This window comes from Carcharodon carcharias, chromosome 19 (assembly GCF_017639515.1).
Source record: "Carcharodon carcharias isolate sCarCar2 chromosome 19, sCarCar2.pri, whole genome shotgun sequence".
NCBI classification, from domain to species: domain Eukaryota; kingdom Metazoa; phylum Chordata; class Chondrichthyes; order Lamniformes; family Lamnidae; genus Carcharodon; species Carcharodon carcharias.
Genome location: NC_054485.1, coordinates 30,323,179 through 30,350,874, shown reverse-complemented (window position 1 = coordinate 30,350,874; position 27,696 = coordinate 30,323,179). Strand labels below are relative to the sequence as shown.

At 42.4% G+C, this 27,696-nt stretch overlaps 1 protein-coding gene across 4 annotated transcripts in view; it reads left to right on the top strand.

The window, feature by feature from the left end:
• Nucleotides 1–27,696, top strand: part of LOC121291587 (calcipressin-3-like) — a 187,131-nt gene that overhangs the window by 31,828 nt on the left and 127,607 nt on the right. Inside the window, exon 1 of one of the 4 annotated variants that reach the window (XM_041213007.1) lies at nt 20,675–20,957. The exons of 2 other annotated variants lie outside the window; for them this stretch is intronic. In XM_041213007.1, the coding sequence (XP_041068941.1) occupies nt 20,922–20,957 (36 nt within the window). In that variant the 5' untranslated portion in view covers nt 20,675–20,921. Of the gene's footprint in view, nt 1–20,674; nt 20,958–26,059; nt 26,378–27,696 lie in introns of those variants that run through there. One more of the 4 variants, XM_041213006.1, reaches the window with a different exon arrangement.

Here is a 27,696-nt window from a genome sequence, read left to right as displayed (position 1 = left end):
AAATGGAAATAAAATTTCCCAAATTCAGAGCCTCAATTAAATATGATAATTACCAGCCTGCCTCTGTGGAGCTCACTTATTCAGATTTAGCTCTTCTCGCCCTCCCTCTCTCTCGCCCTCCCTCTCTCTCGCCCTCCCTCTCTCTCGCCCTCCCTCTCTCTCGCCCTCCCTCTCTCTCGCCCTCCCTCTCTCTCGCCCTCCCTCTCTCGCGCCCTCCCTCTCTCTCGCCCTCCCTCTCTCGCGCCCTCCCTCTCTCGCGCCCTCCCTCTCTCTCGCCCTCCCTCTCTCGCGCCCTCCCTCTCTCTCGCCCTCCCTCTCTCTCGCCCTCCCTCTCTCTCGCCCTCCCTCTCTCTCGCCCTCCCTCTCTCTCGCCCTCCCTCTCTCTCGCCCTCCCTCTCTCTCGCCCTCCCTCTCTCTCGCCCTCCCTCTCTCTCGCCCTCCCTCTCTCTCGCCCTCCCTCTCTCTCGCCCTCCCTCTCTCTCGCCCTCCCTCTCTCTCGCCCTCCCTCTCTCTCGCCCTCGCCCCCACCCCCCACTTCATGTGGATCCTACACTAATGCTTAGAAATAAAATGTGTTAAATTGGCAAAACATTGGCATTTCCTGTACCGCTGGCGTTGGGTGTGTTTGGTATGAGCGGACAATATGGCGCAATCGGTCCATAATCGTCTGCTCATCCCACCATTGGCACTCCGTGTTCTCTGCCACCGGACATTGGGAACCTCATTGTAATACATCAGCATATCATTATTAGGCCTGCTCGTTGGAATTGTCCATCCACATTGGTGGGAAAACATGCTGACATGTTTCACAACAGCACATAAGTAACGTGCATTTGGACTGCACTTTGCGCATGACCTCGGTTTGTTTGCCTACCTTGCTTCAGTCAACACTCGCGGTCATCAATGCCAGTCCTCACAGGTGCACCACATCACTTTTAGGGCTGATTTGATAAGTGAACCCCCCTATGTGGGTGGCTTTTCAATGGCTGCAGGGCTAGGGCTCCCTTGGCATAGGGGGAGAAGTAGCCTCGGGCCAGGGAAGAGCCTGCAGGACAAGGGCTGTACTGGGGAAGGAGGGTAACCCAGGGGGTGTGTTGGGGCATGTTGATCTATGCAAGTGGCCCCAAGATTGTGATGCCTGAGGAGGCAGTCTCCAGAGGAGATGAGGCCAGATGGACATGAGTGTATGTGTGTGGGAATGGGTGGTGATGTCCCTTGATCTGGCAGTGAGTGAGATGCCAATGAATGTGTGATGGGTTTGAGTGTGAGAGTTTAGAGTGATAAGAAGGTTGCCATACCCTGGCTGCACAGATGAGATCATTCAACCTCTATCTGCACTGGATGGCCAACCTGTTCTGTGCAGCATTGGCACTGGGTACCACTGTCATCGCCTACCAAGCCATAATGTTGTAGTAATGTTGCTGCCTCTCCTGTGGCCAGAGAGGGTCTAGAGGACATCACATGGCATGCAAAGGGTGCTTGAGAGCTGCAGTTGTCTTGTCTTTCGGGGCCATAACTTCTTTGCTGCAGTCCCGTTCTGGAAGCACTCAGAGTGGCTGTACTTTAAACGTGGTGCCTGGTGTGATGAAGCGGCGAGGTGACGGCATGGCAGGCGAATCAGCCTGCCTGCCTGCTATGGAAACAGCGTGTTTTCCACGAATGCATAAATAAAGTGGTGGGTTTGGGACAATGTGGTGTGAAATCCCACCATTGCGGCTGGTGGGTAAAAAGCCATTTTACCCACCCACTGGCACACTTTGGGTAGAATCATGCCAGATTTGCACTTTCTCTCAAAAAATTACTTTAATAACAGTTGGTTTAGAATTCTGCATGTTTTCTCACTCTCCAGGAGCTTACTGATTAGAATAATTCCCAATATAATGCACTCAATCTTTCTGTTTCTTAAACTGTTCTTTATACTTTCAACATCAAAATCACAGAATAAGTTTTCATTTCTACCTTCTGAAGGTTTTCTACTCCATTGTTTCCAAGTACAAACAGCACTCTAGTTATAGTTCAATCATACTGGACTTTGGCCAAATCATCCCCTTTTTTAATTATAAAAAGCTATAGAAACACTGCAGAGGTATAAAACAGATGACTGAGGACAAATTATCATAATGTATGTGGTCCCTTGTTGGTTTCAGCTTGTCACACATTGTACAATACACAACGAGCTTGAGATCATGCACACAGTTCTGCAACTTCAGCCATCCGTTGTTCTTGAACTGGTGCCTTTTTTTTATATCATAAAAGCAAAATACTGTAGATGCTGGAAATCTGAAACAAAAATAGCTGGAAAACCTCAGCAGGTCTGACAGCATCTGCGGAGAGGAATACAGTTAACGGTTCGAGTCTGTGATTCTTCAGAACTAAAGAAATATAGAAATGCGGTGAAATATAAGCTGGTGGAGGGGGGTGGGTCAGGTAGAGCTGGATAGAGGGTCAGTGATAGGTGGAGACAACGAAGAGATTGCCAAAGATGTCATAGACAAAAGGACAAAAGGGTGTTGATGGTGGTGATATTATCTAAGGAATGTGCTAATGGTGACATTAAGGGTAAAAAGCGGGACAAACAAGTGGCAGATGGCCCTAGTGGAGGTGGGGTGGGGGGGAAGGGATTGGAATGGGCTAAAAGGTGGAGATAAAACAATAGGTTTAAAAATAGGTGGGAAAAGAAAAATATATTTTAAAAATATAAATTATTTGAAAAAGGGGGATCAGAGAAGAGGTGAGGATGGAGGAGAGAGTTCTTGATCTGAAGCTCTCTAGAGGAACAGCACCTCATCTTCTGACTAATCACTAATCACTAAGCCTTCCAGGCTTAACGTTGAGTTCAACAACTTTAGATCGTGAACTCTCCACTCCATCTCCACCCCCTTTCCGATCCCCCTTTTTCCAATAATTTATATCTTTAAAATATATTTTTCTTTTCCCACATAGTTCCATTATTTTTAATGTATTCCATCCATTGTTTCATCTCCACCTTTTAGCCTATTTCGATCCCTTCCCCCACTCCACCCCCACTAGGGCTATCTGTTACTTGCTTCTCCTACCCTTAATGTCATCATTAGCACATTTCTTAGCTAACATCATCACCGTCAACACCCCTTTGTCTTTTTTGTCAATGACATCTTTGGCAATCTCTCCTTTGCCTCCAACTATCACTGGCCCTCTATCCAGCTCTACCTGTCCCACCCCCCTCAATCAGCTTATATTTCACCTCATTTCTATATTCCTTTAGTTCTGGTGAAGAGTCATACGGATTCGAAACATAAACTGTATTCCTCTCCGCAGATGCTGTCAGACCTGCTGAGATTTTCCAGCTATTTTTATTTTTGTTTCCAATTTCCAGCATCCGCAGTATTTTGCTTTTACCTTTTTTATATCATCTGCCTTGTTTATTAGACTGGGCTTTTAAATTATTGGAGATGTTTTGAGAAACAAATTAAAATAAAGGATATCAATTCATTGACTGCATAGTATCCCTGTAACAAAGTAATTGTTTCTAAGCCTGTACATTTCCTGTATTCATGAATGAGACTGGTGGTTTCCTAGAAATACACCACTAAAATTACTCAATGATATTACATGCTAGGCTGAGAGATCTTTAATAGACTTTAAGTGAGGGGTTTTATCCTAGTAAGTCACTGCCTTTTATCTTTAAATTACCCAGATGTAGGTATATTTGAAATTGAGACCTGTTTAGAGTTTATTAAAATATATCTAATTGTTTCACATCACTCTCTTCCTGTCCCCACACTTGGGCTGATCTAGACTGTTCCCAACTTTGACATCCTGTTTGACTTTGAATTGATCTTCCCAACCAAAGCCACCTACTTCCGCCTTTGTAATAATGTCCATCCCCATCCCTCTTTCAGCCCATCTGCTGCTGAAACTCGTCCATGGGTTTATTGCCTCCAGTCTAATCTATTCCATTAATCTCCTGGCCAGTTTCCCATCTTCCACCCTTCATAAAGTTATGCTCATCCTAACTATGCTGCCCTTTATCCCAACTCCCCTCAAGCCCCATCCACCCAATGTCCCAGGTTGTTCTGTATATGCTCCCATGGAGTGTCTTGGGGACCTTTTATTTTGTTAAAAGGATTGTCAGAGGTTAATTACACCAAGGCATCATTAATACGTAGAAACCCCATTTATTACTTGTAATAAATTACACAAGGGAGACAGCACACAAAAGGGCTACTGTACTGTCTTGTAGCAGAATACACACAGACCTGTTAAAAGCATTTTTACAGCCAATCAGTAAATTTTGCACAAACCTATCTGCTTATTTGCATAAGTTAACTGACCAATCCATATTTCAGTAAATTTTCATTCCCAGCACAACAGACATAGTGCTTACACAAATGCTTATCACAACCCTGATTACATTGGCCTGAGAAAGAACAAAATGGAATGTCTCAGGGCTCATCCTACAACTGTGGTCAGAAAAGATGGTATTGTTCTCAAGGTTGCAGTATTTTTCACTTAGGCCTGGGCATATAATTCAACTTCTCCATTAACCCTTTTAGCACTAATTGGGTTCCCTATAGTTGCCTAGGCCACCACAGGGTTACATAAATACAAGTTTTTATGATAGACAGACGATGTTCCATTTTATACTTAATCACATTTACGCAAGATATGACACATTAGCTATTTGTTACCAAATGAAAAATACAGGAAGCTAAAGTTTATATTCTCTTGATGACCGAAGCCATTTTGTTTTCAGATTTTATCCAAAAAATACTTTGAGCCTCTTCCCTTTGGATATGTAATGTATTGTTAATTCTTGAAGCCTTTATGTCTAACAGGACGTCTATGTAAAATATTGGCTGCAAAATGGCCCATACAGAATGCCATGTTGTTGAAGACACTGGTGTGGCAGTTGCGTGCAAGTGCATTGAAATGTGCATACCATGTTGAGTAAGGGAGACTTCACCTGAGTGAGTTGGAGACATTGAGTACTTGGGAACTTGATTCAAAGTGGGAATTTGTGCGTAGGGCGTTAGAGGTGCTTTAGATAAGTTGCAAGAAGTAGAGCTTGCTGAGTTGGTAGTTTGGTGAAGGTGGGGGAGGAGGTGCTCCTTTCATATACTCTTTTTTCAGCCTCCAGCATTTGATTTCCATTTTGGTGCAGCAGGAGGAGTAGGTTAATCAGTAGCTGGTAACTAACCGGAGAGGTCACAGAGCTTAAAGCAGCAGAGGGGGAGAGAGAACTGCCAGTTTACAGATAAAATCTAAAAGTGATGTCACAGGAGTCCTGTAAGTTAATTGGTAAGTATAGGTGTCTCTGGATTTAGCACAGAGGAGATGATTTGTGAGTTGTTACATTGTACCATAGGGCAGAAATTTCCCCCTGTCGGGTGGGGGTGGGTGCGAACCCGAACCCGATTGGCGCCCCCATTTGGGACTGCTTGGGCAGGCCAATTAAGGCCTGCCCAGCGTGACGCATGCCTGGAAGTACTGAGCGCTCCCTGTGTGAGCAGGGGGCTTTCCTGAGTCGGGGCCTGTGCTCTTTCACGCATGTGTGTGAAAGAGCACCAAAATCTCTGTGAGGCACAGAAATACCTCAGGGAGATTATTTAGATGTTTAAAACTTAAACTAAAGAAGTTAAAAACTTGTCCCCTCATGTGACAGTGTCACATGAGCTGGGACATGTCAATGAATTAAAAAAAAAATTTTTGAATTTTTAAACACTTTATGAAACCTTATCCCGCCCGTGGATGAGGTTCCATGAAAAATGCGAAGGCTGCCTGGGCTCTTCGGCTGCCTGGGCTCTTCGCCTGCCCGACAACCTTAAGGTTGGATGGGCAGATCGCTTTACTTGTTCAATTCGTTTTTAAGCTGGCCTTACTAGGCCTTTGACAGTTTGGCTGCCTGCCCGTCAAACTTAAAATCTAAATGACGTGCGGTGACGTCGGGACACTTGCCCGACATCTGCAGGAAGTGTCACCAGCTGCAGAAACTTGAGCTCTGGGGTTGTGGAACTCGAGCAGCAGCTGGAGTCACTGTGGTGCATCTGTAAGGCTGAGGATTACGTGGATAGCATATTTAGTGAGGTGGTCACACCGCAGTTAAGTAGTACACAGGCAGAGAGGGAATGGGTGATCTCCAGAGTATCTAAGAGAAGCAGGCAGGTAGGGCAGGAATTCCCTGAGGCTTTCTCGCTTTCTAATCATTTTTCCATTTTGGACCCTGTGAGCGAGATGGTTCCTCAGAGGACTGTAGCAAGAGCCAAGTTCATGGCATTGTTTTGGGTGAGGGTGAACTGCCAGAGGTCGTGGTTCACACTGGGGCCAATTACATAACTAGGAAAATGGATGAAGCTCTGAAAGCAGGTTTTAGGGAGTTAGAAAGGAAATTGAAAAGCAGAACCTCAAGAGCAGTAATCTCAGGATTACTCTCGGTGCCGCATGCTAGTGAGCATAAGAGTAGGAAAATTGAGCAGTTCAATACGTGGCTGGAGAAATGGAGTAGGAGGCGGGGCTTTCGATTTCTGCGACATTGGAACCAGTTCTGGGGCAAGTGGGCCCTGTACAAGAAGGATGGGTTACATGTTAACAGGACTGGGACTAATGTCTTGTGGAAAGGTTTGCTAGTGCTTTTGGGGAGGGTTTAAGCTAGAATTGCAGGGGGATAGAAACCTGAGGGGAAATTGAATGGAGAGGAGAAAAAATGGCCATGAGAAGAAAAGTTATTGAGAATATATCAGTAGTATCAAGGTAAATAGAATACTTGGAGAGTTTGATAGAATTAGAGTAGGCAATAGTAAGTCATTAGATAGGATCAGAGTAAGGGGGAAAGTAGAAGAGCCTAAAGCAGGGCTAATGTGCACATATGTGAATGCAGAGTGTGGTTAATAAGGTTGGTGAGCTACAGGCACAGGTTGACAAATTGAATTAAGATATTATTGCTACAACAGAGACCTGGCTCAAAAAAGGGCAGGACTGGGTGTTAAAACACCATGTACCCAGGAATATTTAGGCAAGACAGGAAAGGAAGAAAGGTGGTGATGGGAGCGGGGTGGAGGTGCAGTGGAAATGTATTGATTAAAGATAGCATTACAATACTGGAGAGGGAGGATGTTCCAGAGGGGTCAAGTTCAGAATCTCTGGCTAGAGGTAAGGAATGGAAAAAGTACAACAAAGTTGAACGGTATCGTGTACAGACCACCAACTAATGGAAGGGATGTGGAGAAATAAATTTGCAAAAACATTACAGAAATATGTAAGAATTATTGAGTAATTGTAATGGGGACTTCAATTGTCCAGATATAGCCTGGGATAGGAATAGTGCAAAGGGACAAGAAGGGCGAGAGTTCCTGGAATGTGTTCAAGATCATTTTCTGCAGCAGTATGTTTCCGGTCCAACAAGAGGGCAGGCACTGACATGATTCTGGAGAATGAGTTGGCCCAAGTGGATCATGTATCAGTGGGAGAGCGTTTAGGGGACAGTGATCATTGTATCATAAGGTTTAGATTTACTATGGAAAAGGACAAAGAACAATCCAGAACAGGGATAATTAATTGGGGGAAAGCCAACTTCGATGCATCTGAGTCGTGTGTGTTGGAGTTAAATGTTGGCAGAAAAGAGCCACCTTCAAAGAAGTAGTATTACAGGCAACATCAATGTATATTCCCTTGAAGGGGAAAGGTAGGACAAATAAATCCAGAGTGCCCTGGATGACGAGAGAGATAGTGGTGAAGATGAAAAGGAAGAGGTGTGCGTATGATAGATGTTGGGAAGGAAATATGATGGAGAATCAGACTGAATATAGAAGGATCATAGAAACATAGGAAAATAGAAGCAGGAGTAGGTCATTTGGGCCTTCGAGCTTGATCCGCCATTCAATATGATCGTGGCTGATCCTCTATCTCAACGCCATTCTCCCGCTCTCCTCCCATACCCCTTCATGCCTTGAGTCTAGAAATCTATTTCCTCCTTAAATATATTCAGTGACTTGGCCCCCACAGCCCTCTATGATAGAGAATTCCACAGGTTCACTACCTTTTGTGAAGAAGCTTCTCCTCATCTCAGTCCTAAATGGCCTACCTGTATCCTGAGATTGTGATCCCTTGTTCTAGACCCCCCAGCGAGAGGACGCCTCTTCCCTGCACCCAGTCTGTCCAGCCCTGTCAGAATTTTATACATTTCAATGAAATACCCTCTCATCCTTCTAAACTCCAGTAAATACAGGCTTAGTCAGCCCAATCTCTCCTCATACAACAATCTTGCCATCCCAGGAATCAGTCTGGTGAGGCTTTGCTGCACTGCCTCTATGGCAAGACTATCCTTTTCTTGGGTAAGGAGACCAAAGCTGCAGGTGTAGTCTCACCAAGGCCCTATATAGCTGCAGTAAGACATCCTTGCTCCTGTACTCGTGTCCTCTTGCAATGAAGGCCAACATACCATTTGCCACCTTAACTACATTCTGCACCTGCATGTTTGCCATCAGTGATTGGTGTACAAGGATACCCAGGTCCCTTTGTACATCAACATTTCCCAATCTATCACCATTTAAATAATACTCTGTCATTCTGTTTTTCCTACCAAAGTGGGTAACTTCACACTTATCCATGTTATACTGCATCTGCCATGTATTTGCCCACTCACCCAACTTGTCTAAGTCACCTTGAAGCCTCTTAACATCCTCCTCACCGCTCACATTCCCACCTAGTTTTGTGTTGTCAGCCAACTTGGAAATATTACATTTTGGTTCCCTCATCCAAATCATTGATGTGTATTGTGAATAGCTAGGGCCCAAGCACTGACCCCTGTGGTACCCCACCAGTCACTGCCTGCTATTCTGAAATTATGGCTTATTCCTACTCTTTCCTGTCTGCTAACCAGAAGGGAAGTGAAAAAACGAATAAGAAAAACAAGGGGAGAGCATGAAAAGAGACAGCTAACATAAAAGGGAACCCAAGGTTTTCTATAGGCATATGAATAAAAGGATGGTAAAAGAAAGTTTAGGGCTGATTAGGAATAAAAAAGGGGACTTGCATGTGGAGGCAGGAAAAATAGCAGAGGTATTAAACAAGTACTTTGCATCTGTCTTTACAAGGGAAGAAGATGCTACCCAGGCTGAGGTGAGAGAGGAGGTATCTGGTACACTAGAATAATTTACAATTGAAGAGGAGGTGTTAGGCTATCTTTACTTAAAATTGATTAGGTACCAGCACCAGATGAGATGCACCTGAGGGTACTAAGGGAAGTGAGAGTGGAACTTGCAGAGGCACTATTAATAATCTTCCAGTCTTCCTTGGACATGGGTGGTGCTAGAGGACTGGAGAATTGTGAATGTTACACCCTTGTTCAACAAGGGTTTTATAAAATTTGTTTACAGGATATGGGCTTTGGTGGCTAGGGCAACATTTATTGCCCATCTCTAAACGTCCTTGAGAAGGCAGTGAACTGCCTTCTTGAGCTGCTGCAGTCCATGTGCTGTAGGTACACCCACAGTGCTATTAGGGAGGTTGTTCCAGACCCAGCGACAGTGAAGGACCGGTAATATATTTCCAAGTCAGGATGGTGAGTGGCTTGGAGGGGAACTTCCAGTTAGTGGTGTTCCCATGTCTCTGCTGCCCTTCTCCTTCTAGAAGGTAGCGGTCATGAGTTTGGAAGGTGCTGCCTAAGGAGCCTTGGTGAGTTTCTGCAGTGCATCGTGTAGATGTTACACCTTGCTGCCACTGTTCATCAGTGGTAGAGGGAGTGAATGTTTGTAGAAAGGGTGCCAAACAAGCAGGCTGCTTTGTCCTGGGTGCAGGGATAAAGCCTGCATCTACAGACCAGTCACTCTGACTTGATTGGCAGGGAAACTTCTGGAAACTGTAGTTTGGGACAAAATCAGTAGTCATTTAGACAAGTCCAGGATAATTAAGGAAAGCCAGCAAGGATTCATGAAGGGAAAATCACGTTTTATTAACTTCCTGGAGTTTGTTGTGGAGACAACAGAGGTTGATAAAGGAAATGCTGTTGATGTGGTGTATATGGATTTTCAAAAGGCATTTGATACAGTACCACACAACAGGCTTGAGAGCAAAATTCTAGCTCACAAAATAAAAGGTCAAGTTCAGAATCTCTGGCTAGAGGTAAGGAATGGATAAGGTACAACAACGTTGAACGGTATTGTGTACAGACCACCAACTAATGGAAGGGATGTGGAGAAATAAATTTGCAAAAACATTACAGAAATATGTAAGAATTATTGAGTAATTGTAATGGGGACTTCAATTGTCCAGATATAGCCTGGGATAGGAATAGTGCAAAGGGACAAGAAGGGCGAGAGTTCCTGGAATATGTTCAAGATCATTTTCTGCAGCAGTATGTTTCCGGTCCAACAAGAGGGCAGGCAATGGCCATTATCCTCTGCTTCATATATTTCAGCCAATTTTGTATCTAGGTTGCTACTGCCCCTTTTATTTCATGAGCAATAACTTTTTTCTCTCAAATCTGCTGTGTGGCATTGTATTAAATGTCTTTTGAAAGTCCATGTACCCCACATCAACAGCATTACCCTCAACGACCTTTTCTGTTACCTCCTTCATAGAACTCCAGTAAGTTGGTAAACACTATTTCCCTTTCGAAATCCATGCTGGATCTTCCTTATCAACCCATATTTTTCCATGTGACCACTAATTCTATCCCAAATAATTGTTTCAAGAATCTTCCCCACCATTAAAGTTAAACTGACTGGTCTGTAATTGCTGGGCTTATCCTTGTAACCTTTTTTTTGAACAAGTGTGTAATGTTTGCACTTCTCCAGTCCTCTGGCATCTCCCTGAGTCTAGGGAAGACTTGAAAAATTATTGCACCTATGCAATTTCTATTCTCACTTTCTTCAATATCGTTGGATGCATCTCGTTCAGGCCCGGTGCCTTGTCAACTTCAAGCACTGACAGTCTATTCAACACTTCCTTTTTATCAATTTTGAACCCTTCATCAATGACTTTCCTTCCATCATAAGGTCAGAAGTGGGAATGTTTGCTGATGATTGCGCAATGTTCAGCACCATTCGCAACTCCTAGATACTAAAGCAGTCCATGTTAAATGCAGCAAGAACTGGACAGTATCCAAGTTTGGGCTGACAAGTTGCAAGTAATATTTGCGCCACAAATGCCAGGCAATGACCATCTCCAACAAGAGAGAATTTAACCATCACCTCTTGACACTCAATGGCAGTACCATCACGGAATCCCCCACTATCAACATCCGGGTGGTTACCATTGACTAGAAACTGAACTGGACTAGCCATATAAATACTGCGGCTATAAGAGCAGGTCAGAGGCTAGGAATCCTGCGATGAATAACTCACCACCTGACTCGCCAAAGCCTGTCCACCAACTGCAAGATGCAAGTCAGGAGTGTGATGGAATATTCCCCACTTGCCTGGATGAGTGCAACTTCAACAGCACTGAAGAAGCTTGATGCCATCTAAAACAAACAGCCTGCTTGATTGGTATATAATCCACAAAGAACAGAAAAGTACAGCACAGGAACAGGCCCTTCAGCCCTCCAAGCCTGCGCTGATCATATTGCCCGTCAACTAAAATATTTTGCACTTCCGGGGTCCGTATCCCTCTATTCCCATCCTATTCATGTATTTGTCAAGCTGCCTCTTAAACATAACTATTGTACCTGCTTCCACCACTTCCTCAGGCAGCGAATTCCAGACACTCTCTACCTTCTGCGTAAAAAAGCTTGCCCCCGCATCATCTCTATAGTTTTCTCTTCTCACCTTAAATCTATGTCCCCTAGTAATTGACTCTTCCACCCTGAGAAAAAGCTTCTGACTATTTACTCTGTCCATGCTCCTCATAATTTTGTAAACTTCTATCAAGTCGCCCCTCAATCTCCGTCGCTCTAGTGAGAACAATCTGAGTTTCTCCAACCTCTCCTCATAGCTAATAACTTCCAGACCAGGCAGCATCCTGGTAAATTTCCTCTGCACCCTCTCCAATGCCTCCATATCCTTCTGGTAATGTGGCGACCAGAATTGCACGTGATATTCCAAGTGTGGCCTAACCAAGGTTCTATACAGCTGCAGCATGACTTCCCAGCTTTTATACTCAATACCCCTGCCAGTGAAGGCAAGCATGCCATATGCCTTCCTGACTACCTCATCCACCTGCATTGCCGCTTTCAGTGACCTGTGGACCTGTACACCCAGATCCCTCTGCCCTTCGATGCACTTAAGGGTTCTGCCATTTACTGTATAATTCCTGCCTGTATTAGACCTTCCAAAATGCATTACCTCGAATTGGTAAACATTCACTCCTTCTTCCACCACAGACACACAATGACAGCAATGTGTACTATCTACAAGATGCACTGCAGGAACTTGCCAAGCCTCCTAAGACAGCACCTTCCAAACCCATGAGCACTACCATCTAGAAGGACGAGAGCAGCAGATACATTGGAACACCACCACCTGGAAGTACCCCTCCAAGCCATTCACCACCCTGACTTGGAAATATATCGCCATTCCTTCACTGTCACTGGGTCAAAATCCTGGAACTCCTAACAGCATTGTGGGTGTGCCTACATCATAGGAACTGTAGCAGTTCAAGAAGGCAGCTCACCACCACTTTCTCAACAGCAGTTGAGATGGACAATAAATGCTGGTCTAGCCAGTGACGCCCATGTCCCATAAATAAATAAAAGAAAAAAGTCCTTTTCCCCTGGCCTGGCTGCAGCCCACTTACAGCTGGTGACTCGCCATGTGTAAATCCCACCTCTGTGCTACCGTCTAAGGTTCACCGGTATTAGAGCTGCTGCCTGTGGGTGTCAGATCAAGTGATAATGTTTCGCACCCCCTCTAGGCTTTCAGCCTCCCACACCACTGACTGGCCAGATGGTAGTTCAAGGGAATCTAAATGCATAAGGGCAGGGTTGGTGTGAGACATGACAGGAAAGGAAGAAGTGTATGGTTACGTCATCTGAAACTTGTACATCAAAGCAGATTGCAGGCTGAGAGTAAAATCTCAAGGGTGAAATGAGCGTGTGAATTAGGAACATACCGTCGTCCTCAATAACTTCAGCAGCACCACTGGCTGTGGCCTCAGTGATGGCTGGCCCAGTTATTTCCAGCACCACTACCTTCGTGAGTCAGTACATGAGGCCGTGCCAGCTCCCTGCCAGTTAGCTGCTGCTGCTCAGCAGGTCTGGCAGCATTGGCGGAGAAGAAAAGAGTTGACGTTTCGAGTCCTCATGACCCTTCTTCTCCGCCGATGCTGCCAGAACTGCTGAGTTTTTCCAGGTAATTCTGTTTTTGTTTTGGATTTCCAGCATCCGCAGTTTTTTGTTTTTATAGCTGCTGCTGCTGTCTATTATGGGCCACCTTGTCCTGCAAAAAGAGAGGGAAATATGTCAGAGTGTGGTGCCATGTAGTATACATAGGATTACATAGCCTGTATAGCACAGAAACAGGCCATTCGGTTCAACCAGTCCATACCGTTCATTATGCTCCACTTGAGCCTCTTCCCATCTTTCTTCGTCCAAATCTACTACCGTATTCCCTTCTCCCACAAATGCTTGTAATGCTTCCTTTTAAATGCATCTATACCATTCATGACAGGAAGTGATTGTAGTTGAGTTTCATGTTCGAACCATTCGTTTGGGCGATGTGGCTGCTAAAGTGGAATAGCTGGAAGTCGCAAGCTGTGAGAGGAGTGTGCAGCTTCCGTACTAAATGTCTAAGTTAAAGGCATATGAGTGTGAGGTTTGAATTGTGGTTGTTGAGAGATTATTGGTAGGTGATTAGAGGTGGGGGGGGTGGTGGTGTGATGAATGGAGCATTGTATGAGGCTAGTGGTGCAATTGATATGGTATGTAAGGATGCATTGACCACTCATTGACCCCTGACCATCCATTGTCTTTGCAGCACTTGACCGGAGAGCCTCCTGGCTCCCTGTGGAAAAATAACCTCTTTCCTTTTGTCGACCTCCTGCACCAAGGACTCCACTGCAGCATCTGAAAATGCTGGGATATGATCACTGGCTTGATGGTCAATTTCTGTTCCTTCCTCCAGGTCTTCAAATCTTTTCCAAGCACTTTCGGCCCTTACTGCTGCCAAAATATACCTCAGTTTTAAGAGGTGTAGTCTGGTTTTAAGTAGTGCAGGCTAGCTTTAATGGGTGCTCATCTTGCAAAAAAAAAGTGGGCCCCAGATGGAGGCGTGAGCCCTGAGCAACACGTTCAGGACTGGGCTGCACGCCTCAATTATTATAATTAGCAGACAACAAAGTTTGCATTCTGCATGCAGCACTTTGAACAGGTGATCTTGATCTCCTCGATTGGAAACTGGATGAGGAGGGTAGACAAAACAAAAACAGAATTACCTGGAAAAACTCAGCAGGTCTGGCAGCATCGGCCGAGAAGAAAAGAGTTGACGTTTCGCGTCCTCATGACCCTTCCACAGAACTGAGCGAATATAAGGAGAGGGGTGAAATATAAGCTGGTTTAAGGTGGGGGGGGGGGGGTGGGGGGGTAAAGAAGTTGGGGGGGGGGGTGTGGTGTGGTTGTAGGGACAAGCAAGCAGTGATAGGAGCAGATAATCAAAAGATGTCACAGACAAAAGAACACAGAGGTGTTGAAGGTAGTGATATTATCTAAATGAATATGCTAATTAAGAATGGATGGTAGGGCACTCAAGGTACAGCTCTAGTGGGGGTGGGGTGGAAAGACTAGTGGGGCATAAAAGATTTAAAAATACTGGAAATAGGTGGGGAAAGAGAAATCTATATAAATTATTGGAAAAAACAAAAGGAAGTGGGAAGAAACAGAAAGGGGGTGGGGATGGAGGAGGGAGTACAAGATCTAAAGTTGTTGAATTCAATATTCAGTCCGGAAGGCTGTAAAGTGCCTAGTCGGAAGATGAGGTGCTGTTCCTCCAGTTTGCTTTGGGCTTCACTGGAACAATGCAGCAAGCCAAGGACAGACATGTGGGCAAGAGAGCAGGGTGGAGTGTTAAAATGGCAAGCGACAGGGAGGTTTGGGTCATTCTTGGGGACAGACCGCAGGTGTTCTGCAAAACGGTCGCCCAGTTTACGTTTGGCCTCTCCAATGTAGAGGAGACCGCATTGGGAGCAACGAATGCAGTAGACTAAGTTGGGGGAAATGCAAGTGAAATGCTGCTTCACTTGAAAGGAGTGTTTGGGCCCTTGGACGGTGAGGAGAGTTTTTCCAGGTAATTCTGTTTTTGTTTTTGATTTCCAGCATTCGCAGTTTTTTGTTTTTATATAGGTAACTGTCTTACATACTTATCTAAGGAAAACCATTTTTTTCATCAACTTCTCTCAAATAAACATTAGATGAGCATTTTCCTTGCGCTCGTTATATAGATGCTTTCTACTTTCTTGTTATCTTGAACAGTTACCATTTAATTGAATTTTGTGATTAATGTGCTCCAGGTTGACTGCTAATTTCATTGTTGGTGATACTACAATAGCCAAGTGGTTATGGTACTGGGTTTGTAACCCCAAGATCAAGAGTTCAAATCTCACAATGGCAAAACTATGAAACAATGTAACTTCATCTGAATAGGAACAGATGGAAACGTGTTTGTACTCGAAAGAGTTACAGCAACACACCTCAAGACAGTGATGGATTGATACTTTGTTTATTCAGCTCACTTTCTAATATAAATATTGTACTCCTTTGGCTACTGTTTACAATTATTAATGCTGGAAATCAAGGAAAGCTTTTTTGGATACCCACCATGGTGGGGTTCTGAATCTGCAGTGATATGACTTTAGTTTTTCCATGGCTATACAGTAAATTGAGGATGTAAGTGGCAACACCAATGAAAATACAGTCAACAATATCTAAAGCCATGTCATAGCTGCCTGTTTCAAGTTCTTCATTGTACCAGCAGTACAATTGTTTACTGAATCTTTTCGAGACCGTTAGCTCTTTAGTAAACACCGTTTTCCCCATTTTGAAACAGTCCTTTGTTCACCCAGCATTGCCCAGTTAATAGCTGCTCTGGCATTCCCAGTGCAATTTCAGCTGTTTAAATGGATCATAATTGCATTTCACAGCTGATAGTCAGGATTATTGCTTCTAGCACTTCATTGGATGGCCCGTTTTGCTGATGTTGCAGTGCATATTTTAGCAGAGCTACTGAATAATTACTTGGGACTCAACCAGCATGCTTAGTGACTCAAATTCTTAGCTCCTAGGTCTGATTTAAATAATATAGGACAGCCTCTCTCCTGAAATCAGAAGGATTGATATCTGGTTCCAAGTGGGCCGAGTGAGGTGTGTTGTGCAGGAAATTAGACTGGGAGCCCTGGATACAGGGAACCCAAAGAAACAGTCCTCGGCATTATCTGAGCACTGGGGAAGGGCTTTGGTGACTGATACCAGCTCTTAAGGGGAAAGGCAAGGCTGAGTCTGGGAGGCCCAAGGACACCATGTAGGGATCTGAGGAGAGCAGTATTGCACCTCCTGGCCCACAAGTATTTCTGACAAGGTATGTTTTAGAAAATGAATTTTAAGTCCCTCTGGCTGGTCAGTGCTTTTTGTCATGGTTTGGCTCTCTGGTTTTAAATCGGACTCCCCCCTACTTGTTGAAATCATGTTGCAGCACCAATCTCCAGGCTGCCATGTTTGATTTTAAGTCAGGCCCTCCCCTGTCTGTAATGAGAACCTTGGCCGACTTAAAAGTTGAAGATTAGAAACGAAGTGAACTGGGGCCGCTAAGTGGAAGCAGGCTAATAACCCTTCTCATGCACCATTCTCACCGCACAAGGGGGATTAAAATCAAGACTAAGATTATTGCCATCATGAGCAATGCATTTCTGATCTTCATCCATCTGTGGATAGCAGACTAGCTGACTGCAGGTGTTCATGGTTCCAGATACGAAGTAGCCATATATGAAAAATTGAGAGTCATGGTGATTTTAGCAGCCATTGGCAGTGCTATATAGGTATTGAGTTTTGTTTGCAAGTCTTTTTGAGAAGACAACATAGATTTGTGATGGTCACGAAGCCAGGTTAGTGACACCTCTTCCATCATTCTCCAGTGTCTGTGCTTGACACGGCAAATATTTTGTATGCCGGTCTGACCTGATGTGCATTTGTGTGTCGGTCTGACATCATGAGCTGCTATATTATGCTCTTTTACTGGTTCTCTGTCAAAAGCTGTGTTAGTGGAGTACTGAATCCAATTGCCATGGTACTTTTTTTAAAAAAAATAGATTTCATCTAAAATATGCAGCAGCTCATCTTCCAAAAACAGACTACAACCTCCGCAAAATAGTCACGTGGCTTTGAAATCTTTAGCACTAGAATACGCTGCACTTTCCAAAAGCCATCTATTATGTCAGCAATAATGTGAATCAGCTTCCCCAAACAGAAATATGCATATAACAAACAGGTAGGAATTCTGTGGCCTACAGCAGTCCTAAAGTTACTGCTCAATCACTTTCTGACAGCTAGTGCAGATTTTGGCTTAATTCTAAAAGTAATTTCCTGACTTAAATTCCATATATTTTGTTTGTTTGTTTTAGAACAAGTTCAGTAAGGACTTTTAATCTTTCCAATCCTAATCTTTAGCTCTGCATTTACCACCCTTGGCTGAGCACTTTCTGTTGCTGATATGATCCAGCTGTTGACTTTAAACAGTCTTGCTTCAGAAGTCTTGATCCACAAAATTACATTATGTAATAAAAGCCAGCAGCATAATGAGATTTAAATTTTCTTTTGATGTACCATCCCATGAACAAATTTAAAAAAAAAACAATGCAATGAACAAACAAAAATTAGGATCAAAGAGCAGTGGTGTACATTGAAGAGTATATTAATGGGGGAGGCATTGGCTGTGGAGTTGGGATGGGGTGGCGTTAGTTGGGTGGTGGGGTGATCATAAGTTATTTACAATGTAAATGTCCAAAGGCTTGGCTGCACTTATGTTAATTAGCTCAGAATGCTACTGCCAATAGCACAATAGCTAGTGACCCCCATGGTGAGTTTGGTAGCAAGGGACATTCAATCAGGTGGGACCCCACCGCTGTGCCGCCATTGCCCTGATGAAGTCACTGGTGGGAATGCCCGTAAACTGCCTGCCTACCCCGTCCCTCTTGAGGCCCTTAAGTGGGAAATTAATGGCCACACAACTGATTTGGGCAGAAGAGAACCATGGGTTTGTCTGTCCTTCAAAATGTCCCATCAAATTCCTTATTGTTTTTCTGGAATTAATTTTCCTGCATGCATTTTTATAATAGTAATTCGTTCAGTTCTTTTTACAAGTCAGACATGGTTTATATTCTTTTTCATCATCTGTTTCCAATACAATTTAATTCAAAACAAAACTCTTAGTTTAAATCTCTGTCCTCTAATCTGCAAACCCTGCACCTGACTGAAGAACTAGCATGGGCCCAGATTCCTCTCAGTGGAAGTCCTAACGGCCTCTGCCAAGTAACCCTTCCCGCCCTGAGAGTTCAGTTTCTGGGGCGACCACGGGAATAAAATTTGCCTTCAGTAGCAGTACAAAAGGTGCAATAGTGAATTGACAGTCCATATTACACCGAGTAGAAAAGAAAAATCTATTGGGCTGCTAAATGGCTGCCGATTTTGCTATTGCTCATTTTGTGTCTTCTCAAGTTAGGTAAAAATACTCTGCCTTTTCTCCCCCTCTATAAATAGTCTCAGTGGGCCAAAAATATTTTTCCCAACCATGCACATTCCACGTATTAAGTCACAATTGAGAATAATCATAAATTCTTCTCTTCAGTTTGGCTTATTTCCTCCAGGTCCCGATATTGTCTTTGCAGGACCTCCATTCTGCACTTTTCTACATGTGTGGTAGTACCCATGAGATCTGCAATCTCTGGTTCCTCCGTCTTGCTTGGTCAAGATAAGATTATTCCTAAGGTTTGGAGAAGATACATATGTAGCTGCTGAATTTGCATGCACATTTTTCACATTACCTAGCAACCCAAGACACTTATTTTGGACAGGCAAATTGGTAACTAATTTACCATGTAGTAAAGATAGAAAATGTGATTTATAATGCCCCAATATTATCTGCATGACCCTAAAAAATGGACAGGCATTTCTCCCCAGTAGCTGGAAATGACTGTAGAAAATGGGACTAGTACCAACACGGGTATATAGAATATGTTCCTATATACCCATGTTGAAATCGGAGGCCATTCAGTCCATTGAGCCCATTCAACTAGATCAAGGTTGATCATCCATCTCTCTGCCATTTTTCCGCACAATACCCATATCTCTTGATATCTTTAATATCTGGAAAAGTTCTAGTATCTAGTAGAGTTCTAGTGGAACAAATTTCAAGCCTACTTTTCAGTCCAGTCTACCCAACATACTGGTAAAACGTCTGCTCGTATGCTTCCTCGAACCACCAGCTACAAAGACTAAAATATAAGAACAATGCAAAACGAATGTCACTACTTGTGTAACAATTCTGATTGGATGTTATGACAATTATACACTCCCTTTAATTTTTTTTACTAGATTGTGATTAATCAAAAAGAACTTCTTCAGGTTTTCACATCGAGTCTGTAAAATACACTTTTCTTCACTCTTCCAAAGCTTTTCAGCAAATAAAGTATTGCTTTTAGCTCAAATGGATGGTTCAATTGAACATTATTATTTGAACATTAGGCATATGATGTTGAGCCTAGCAAAATATTAGGTACTTATTTTATAAAGATGAGAACTGAGTCGTTGTAGTAAGGAAGAGCTGCAATTATTTACCAAATCGGAAAAGTAAACAGCCTCTGGATATTTATAAACTGGAACTTTCGAGTGCCCTCTTGGTTAATATTACTTCATCCATACTTAGCTTTCTCTAACTGAATATTCATTTTAAGTGGGTGAACAGCTTTATTTAAAATAGAAAGAAGAATTTGATACAAGTGCAATAAATGTTTGTATGACAACATTTCTTTCAGTAATTTGTGAGCCACTTGAATAATAAATAAAAGACTACCCAGTACTCCAACCTCACCCTGTTCCTTAGACAAAGGGTATTATCGAGAATAGTGAATAATGAACTTTTTTTTGATGGAGAAATTTCTTGATAATCTCTGCAGGAAGTACTCTATGCTCATTACAATGAACATATTTTAAAAGATTACCCAGAAAATGTTAAAACATAGTCCTTTTCTTTCTTGTGTAAAAGAGTACAAGTTTTCTCCTTGATCAATGCAATTGTCAATAATATATGATTATTGAAGGTCAAATTAATAATCCACTCCAGACCAAAAAACACCTTGTAAAAGATGCTGTTAGGGTTAGACAAAGTAGGATGGGAGGAAGCTCGTGTGGAGCGGAAATAATGGCAATAGGCCTGTTGGACCAAATGGCCTGTTTCTGGGCTGTACTTCTATATAAAATAATTTGGACAATGTTTTTGAGCTCCCGTCTTACTTATGTGAGCAAGTGTTAACTTTATCTGGTTCATGCAATAAGCTGCACATGATAAAGCTAATGGTACCATTTCAAACAAAGTATTTTCTTTATATATTTACATGACCTATGATGTAGGTCTTGTTCACAATGAAATTAACCATTCTTCTCCCTACAATTTGGTTTATTTTTTAATTACAATTATTTTTCCTCCCTTTTGACGAGCAGCTACTTATTTGGCAAAGGAAGAGAATGCACAATTCCTAGAACCAGGGTCACAGGTGCACATCAGTTCCAACTGAGAAAAAAAATGCAGGACAGAACACTTATAAGGTCAAAAGGCAACCAAGATGAGGAGAGACCAATGTGTGTAGAGGAGAAAAATGAGTCAGGCTTCGAACAGAGAGATTAATCAGGATTCAGCCAAGAAGAGGAAGACTGGATAAAGGGAGAGATTGATGACCTGGAAATCAGCATTTTACAGTGGCCTACTGGATAAAGGTGCTGTCTGGAATAATACTAAGACTAACTAAGGATGTTAAGATTGTTAACAGGTCAAAAGTTTGACTGGGTAAGCTATTTTAAAGTACTTTTTGAAAATGTATTTTGATTTATTGGCTCAACTTATCATTCAGGAATTTAGAAAATGCAGTTTTCTTCATTGGTAAATTAGTTCATGCATTTTATTGTGAAGTTACTTAAATCTGGAAAAACAAAAATTAAACAATGAAATTTTTGTTTTACTTGTATCCCATTCACTGTCTTTGCTCCTTAGAGAATTGGGCTTGGATCTGCAAGATAAAGTTCTTGCTGATCATTTATGCAGTGCCTTTATCACAAACACAGTTTCACATAACTTCTGCTCAGAGAGGAAGAGTGGGTAAACCAATTAATTATAAAGCAGTCAACTAAACACCAGCAGTGGTTAAGATCCTGAAGACCATAATATAGGATAAAATTAATACACCCCAAGAAAGATGTGAGAAGGTTAGCCAGCATGTATCAGTGAAAGATAAGACGCATTTGACAAATTTAACAAAAGTTCTTTTGAGTGTATTAGTAAAGGAAATGCATTTGATGTTATGTATAATAGATTTATAACAAGCATTTAAAAAGTTATTGCATAGGCATCAGCTTGGCAGCAGTGCTCTCATCTTTGAGACAGAATGTCATGGATTGAAGCCCACTCCAGAGACTTGAGCATATTGTATTGTACTGAAATATCAGTCTATACTGAGTGTGTGAAAGGAAAGTCAGATGGCCAATCCAATGTTGCCTGTTTTGCGTTGTCACAACTCACTGGGGATAGTGCACTGTAATATCAAGCCCCACTGTTCCCTGAGCTACGACAAATGTGAAAGGTTTGACCAAACCACCAGATTGCCCCAATTCTACCTAACTGTTCAATTTAGGTTAACAGAATACGAGCACCAGGTTTGTAAACTTAATAAGTAAGTAACTGTTTATTGAACAAACTATCCTTAACCAGTGGCAAAGGAAAGAAATATGGACTACTAATTTCTAACTCTATAACCTAAACTCTACCCCTTAAATCCTTATACACACACATACAAGATACACAAAACATGGATTTTAAGGGTGGGATAAAACAGTTCAACAGCGCAATTCCGGAGTACAGGATTCGATGGGTAGATTTTGATCAATGTCTTCCAAATTCCTTTCAGTTCTTATTGATGTCATAAGGTGGTCTTCCAGCACTTTCAGTACCTAGTTCACTGGTTGAGCACTTGCCTTTCAATGTCTGTAACAGTGATTTCCCCTTTGCCTCTTGACAGGGGTTTTCAGAGAGAGAGCAGGTTATAGAGATATGAGGAGAAAAAGCCAGCTAGCTATTATCGTGGAATTACTGCAATCTTCCACACACAGGAGCAAGAAGTTTTGGGTCTTTTTCCTTTCAGGCTAGGAACAATTCTGCTGCACTGCCCTCACAACACCTGGTCAGGAGCCAATTTAAAAAGTAGTTGCCAGGCAGCTCCCCTGGTCCAGAACTCCTTTCCGGCACCATCCTGTCTTTCCTGGCACGTGCTGTTCCAGGACTGCAACATTATGTATATATATCTCATCCTGTTCCAATGGACCTGTTCTAGTGGACATGTCTTTCAAATTGCAGCCATTGTAATTTTAATCCACAGTCTAACGGAAATAAAAAGATATGTTCCTTGCAGAATCCCCATCAAATTTCTGACATACGGGGCTGGATTTAATGCAGCTCATTGCGACAGGAACCATGGTGGCTGAGCCCACTTAATTGCCAGAGAGGCCCCATGTTCCTCTCCCAGTGATGGGAGAACCTCTCCCGATTAAGTCAGAGGGCCAGAATGGGCTGACGAGGGATTCCTGGCCAGTGGCAGGATGTCAGTCAGGCTCATAAAGCGCCAATTGACATCCGTTATCCTTGAGCCCACTGCAATTTATTGGTGATTTGGGGATTAAATGGAGTCACATGGGCTTTCCTGTGCCACTGTTGAGCTTGTCAGCAGCCTTCCAGGGGATTCCACCATTATCAGACATTCTGTCGCTGATCGAGGGACCTGTCTTTGGGAAGTGAAGTGGAGCTACTGAAAGCCAGCCCCCCACCCTTGCCTCTGATCCATCTGCCCCTCTCTTCCCCCAAGACTTTCGTTCCTTAATCTCCATTCATCCTCACTCAACATCACGGTCCTTCAGCGATCCTGAGTCTCTGGTGGCTGCACTGCTGGCAGCTGCCACCACTCACAATGGAACTGACAGTGAACAAGTGCCAACCTCTGGCTGGCAGCCCTTGGTGTGTGGGACTTCTGCCGAGGTCCTGAATCTCTGGGAAGGCCCGATGGTGGCCAGTTAACTGAAGTACTCTTAAGTACCCTGTCTTGCCCATAGAACTGACAGGTTTTCCTCACTGGTTCTCCAACCAGTGAAAGAGACCCCTGTTGGCCTAACAATTCAATATAGCTTTAGGAATCACGAGGGATGCTGAGTTCCAGACTTGAGTTGAGAAAAGCTGCTGTGGCTCTGATGTACTTCGGGTTTTGATTACACTTGTAAAATAATACCATTGGCTTTGTCACCACTGAGATATTGGGTCATGTTAACCTAATCTAACTGGTGGGAAGCTGATAGGCTTCCAGTCAGCCATCTGCCTTTCTGCCTCTCTCTATTGACTTCAGTGGAGAGTTAAAACTGGGCACTAACCTATATTTCCTGCCGATGCTGCCAGACCTGCTGAGTTTTTCCAGGTAATTCTGTTTTTGTTTTGGATTTCCAACATCCGCAGTTTTTTATTTTTATTACTAACCTATGTCTACCTGTTTCCTGCAAAGTGGGTTGGGTAAGATTACTGCCATTGCTTATGCATGAGGCACAACAGAAACCACAATGAATGAGCTATTTCAGTTGATTAGGATGGAGGGATGAGAGCTTTGCACATAAGTTATGCATGCGTAGAACTAGGTTAAATCTAAGGAGGTTTATCTTTTTGCAGAGAGTTGTCAATCTTTGCAATCTTCCGACTAGGCACTTTACAGCCTTCCGGACTGAATATTGAGTTCAACAATTTTAGATCTTAAACTCCCTCCTCCATCCCCACCTCCTTTCCGTTTCTTCCCCCTCCTTTTTGTTTTTTCCAATAATTTATATAGATTTTTCTTTTCCCACCTATTTCCATTATTTTTAATGTATTCCATCGATCATTTATCTAATACCTTTTATGCCCTTTTAGTCTTATTTCACCCCACCCCCACTAGAGCTATCTGTATCTTGCTTGTCCTGCTATCCATTCTTAATTAGCACATTCTTTTAGATAATATCACCACCTTCAACACCTCTTTGTTCTTTTGTCTGTGACATCTTTTGGTTATCTCCTCCTATCACTGCTTGCTTGTCCCAACAACCAGCCCTGCCCCCGCCCCCCAAAAGCAGCTTATATTTCACTCCTCTCCTATTTTTACTTAGTTCTGTTGAAGGGTCATGAGGACTCGAAACGATAACTGTACTCTTCTCTGCCGATGCTGCCAGACCTGCTGAGTTTTTCCAGGTATTTTTTATTTTTTGTTTTGCAAGAAGTTGCTGGTTTGTGTAGAGTGTGTGAATTCACAGCAAGCATTCAAAAGAGGGAAGAACAGCTTCCCAACTGTGGCTGATGGGTGGAATATAGTGTGACATACCTGTGCTTTCCTGGAATGTTTTTGATCACCTTCTGTCATCAGAGAGGTAGATCCCAGATCATCATCTCTCTATTGGCTTGGGGTTTTTTTTGTATGGTTTATTTTCTCTCTAAGGAATTACATGGTGGGTGCAATGGGATGTGGTTCATGGTGTTAAATTGAGCCATTTTGGAATGGGATAAATTTCATGAATCAACTGTTACTTGCCTGTCTGTCATTTTTATATTTGTAATTTGAAAACCTCTTTGATCAACTTGTGTGTGACAGAGTGAAGCATCTCTTTGAAATGGATTATGCTGTTGACTTCTTTCTTGTTGGTGACTTCCACGCATGGCTATAATTAGGTGCGCTTCAAGTAAATAGTCCAGGTTATTGATATGAACCAGCCCCAAAATCAAATCAGTTCTGATACATAACCTGTGAAGTGTTTTGCTGGTTGATTATTTTCAAAATGGGTTTTGCTATAATGTAATAATAGTTGCGACAGCAATCAGGCAAGGCAGGATAATTCCTTTCTAGAAAGGGGTTTAAGCCATCCAATTCAAACACTAGTATCTTGTGGATTGTTTGCAATACATTTTTCATTGGCATCTAAGTTACATTTTAAATTTATTTTGTTATAGCCTATCTTCAAAACACTAAAAAAATCTCTGGCTGACTTGTTCCATTTCAGCAGTCATTCTGAAGCCATCAGATATGGGGACAATGCCAATAGATCAGCACCAAACTGCAGTGTCAGATGAATCCTGGATTTTGCTTCAGGTCCAGTTTTGAATTGAGTGTTAATGCAGATATGACTTTGTTGATTCCTATATCCCAAGGAGAAATAGTTAAGCCCATAATTGTTGTAAATCTATTGTCTACTCTTGCTACCATTCATTTATCTGTTTTAAAGTTCAATAAATCTGTCTGGTAGATCATAGCCTAAGCCATAGTCTGATGGAGTGTTTATTCTGTTGCCTTGCATGTGATGTAGCCATAAGCTGAAATATAGTGACAAGGATTTTCTGTTCAACCCCTGAGCTCACTACAAATACCATATATTATACAAATAGAGGCAGGCTCTGGTTTGTAGGAAGTAGAGCTTAAGAGGACGATTTGTCACACTGAACCTGAGAAAATTATCCAGTGCAAAAACCCAAATAATGGCAGCAGAAATTCCAAATCTCTTTACGATGTTCTAGAGACACTACACTGACTCAATTCTGCTTCCACTAAATTTGAATTGTATTTATTGGACACTTTATGGAAATGACTGCAAAATTATAAATGGGGAATATTTACCTTTCTAATTTCTGTGACATCTTCATTTATTACAATTTTAATTTTCTTGGTTGCTTTTATATTCTTTTTGCTGAACAATTTGACAGCATGTATAAATTGTAAAAAGGAAAACCAAGCTAATTAGCATGCCAGGTCAGTGCTGCAGTGATGTCACTGGCAGGACTAAATCCCTGTGTTCAGTTTTCAGTGCCTGCATTTATCTCCTGAAGGCAAATGGAGTGCAGTTCTGAGCTGGCTGTAAGCAGGATCATCACTTGCAGCTGATTTTAAAAAGCCTGTTCTTTTTTTTTATTTTTTTATATTGCGTTTTATAACATTTATTAGCAATGCTCAGAAGCATCAGCCAAACTGTGTTCTGGTAGAGGTCCTAAGTGCTGGATTTTCCTATGCTACAGACGGGGAGAGAGAGAGAAAGCGAGAGTGAAAAACTACAAAAATAGATTAAGCACGTTGAAGAATGCCAGCACAGAAGATGGAGTGGGAACTATTAGTGTTAGTTGCATGTGAAGTTAATGAGCAGATATTCACAAACCAAGAGGTTCAGGTATGGTATACGTTCATTTTTAATATTTTGGACCGCCCATGCTTTGGCATATTGTGAAGCTTGAACTAATCGAGCTGAAATCCTTGTTGGTGCAAAGCACATAATATGTGCAATATTATTTGAATGAAAGCAGGGTACAAATTCCAAATGGCTATCTACCTGTACAGCAAATGCATTTAAACTCTTCAGTAACCGTTGCATGTCTGGGATTGCACTTGATTTAGTATATGCCTGGGAAAATATTGGTAGTTAGCATAAAATATATCACTTAAATTTATTCTTATATCTATATATGTTTGGTACTTTATCCTAGGACTCATGACTTTGCAATTTTTTATATAGTTATTCAATAACAATGTTGGAAAGATGTATTTTGCAATGTAATTCAGCTTAAATATATTTGTATTCGTCTAAGCAACTGCAGCTTTTCTTTTCCCTCACTCTCTTCCTCTGATAAGTGCATCTAATCTTTGTGTCCTATTGAATATTTGCATGTTTTTAGACATATAAACAATAGGACTTTCAAACCCTACATGAGGATTTTTTTATTATTGAGGCATATAATTGTTGTTTATAAAGTGTTTTGTTTTAAAATACCTTCGGTCCCCTTCCCTCCGGCCAGCCGCATTGGGTGGATTGAAATGCTGAGGGAATGGAATGAGGGAAATGGTGGCAAATGTTCCACCTTTTTAGTTGCAGTCAGTAACACTCTCCTCCTGACAATCTGCAAGGTGACCTTGATCAATATCTGCAGTTGTCCGTGTGTTGTCTTGACCAAAATCCAGGATGGGCAGTGTTGGAAAAAGAGAAAAACATCAAAATAATAATTATTTCAAAGGCAGTGTCTGGGAAATTTTGAGGTGGAGTGGATTAGGATGGTGCCTCTGGGACTTGGCTTTGTATTTAGTTCTGAGTGATTAGACTGAAACCTACTGTTTCTAATAGCTGTGTGGGTTTTATTAACTCATTATCAAAATGAGTTGTGTAGTTCCTTATGGATGTGGGCCACATGTCATGTTTTGGCACAATTTACATTAAATTGGCTATCACTTGGAGAGACCACAAGGATTAGTGATGTGCAGACGTGTACCTTAGTGCAGTGGGTGAGGTTGAATTAAAGTACGTTATTGGGACAGAAGTATACTTACTTGTGTGTGATCCAGTCTGGGACTCCTTGATGCCAGCACTGGATTGGCACAAAAATTCAACAAAAAATATAAACTTAGGGCAAGGTGGCTTCTTTCTCTTTTACTTTGTGCTAGCCTTGTTTAGACTCTGGCATCAAAATTTAAGCATTCATGCTGCTGACTAATTTGTCT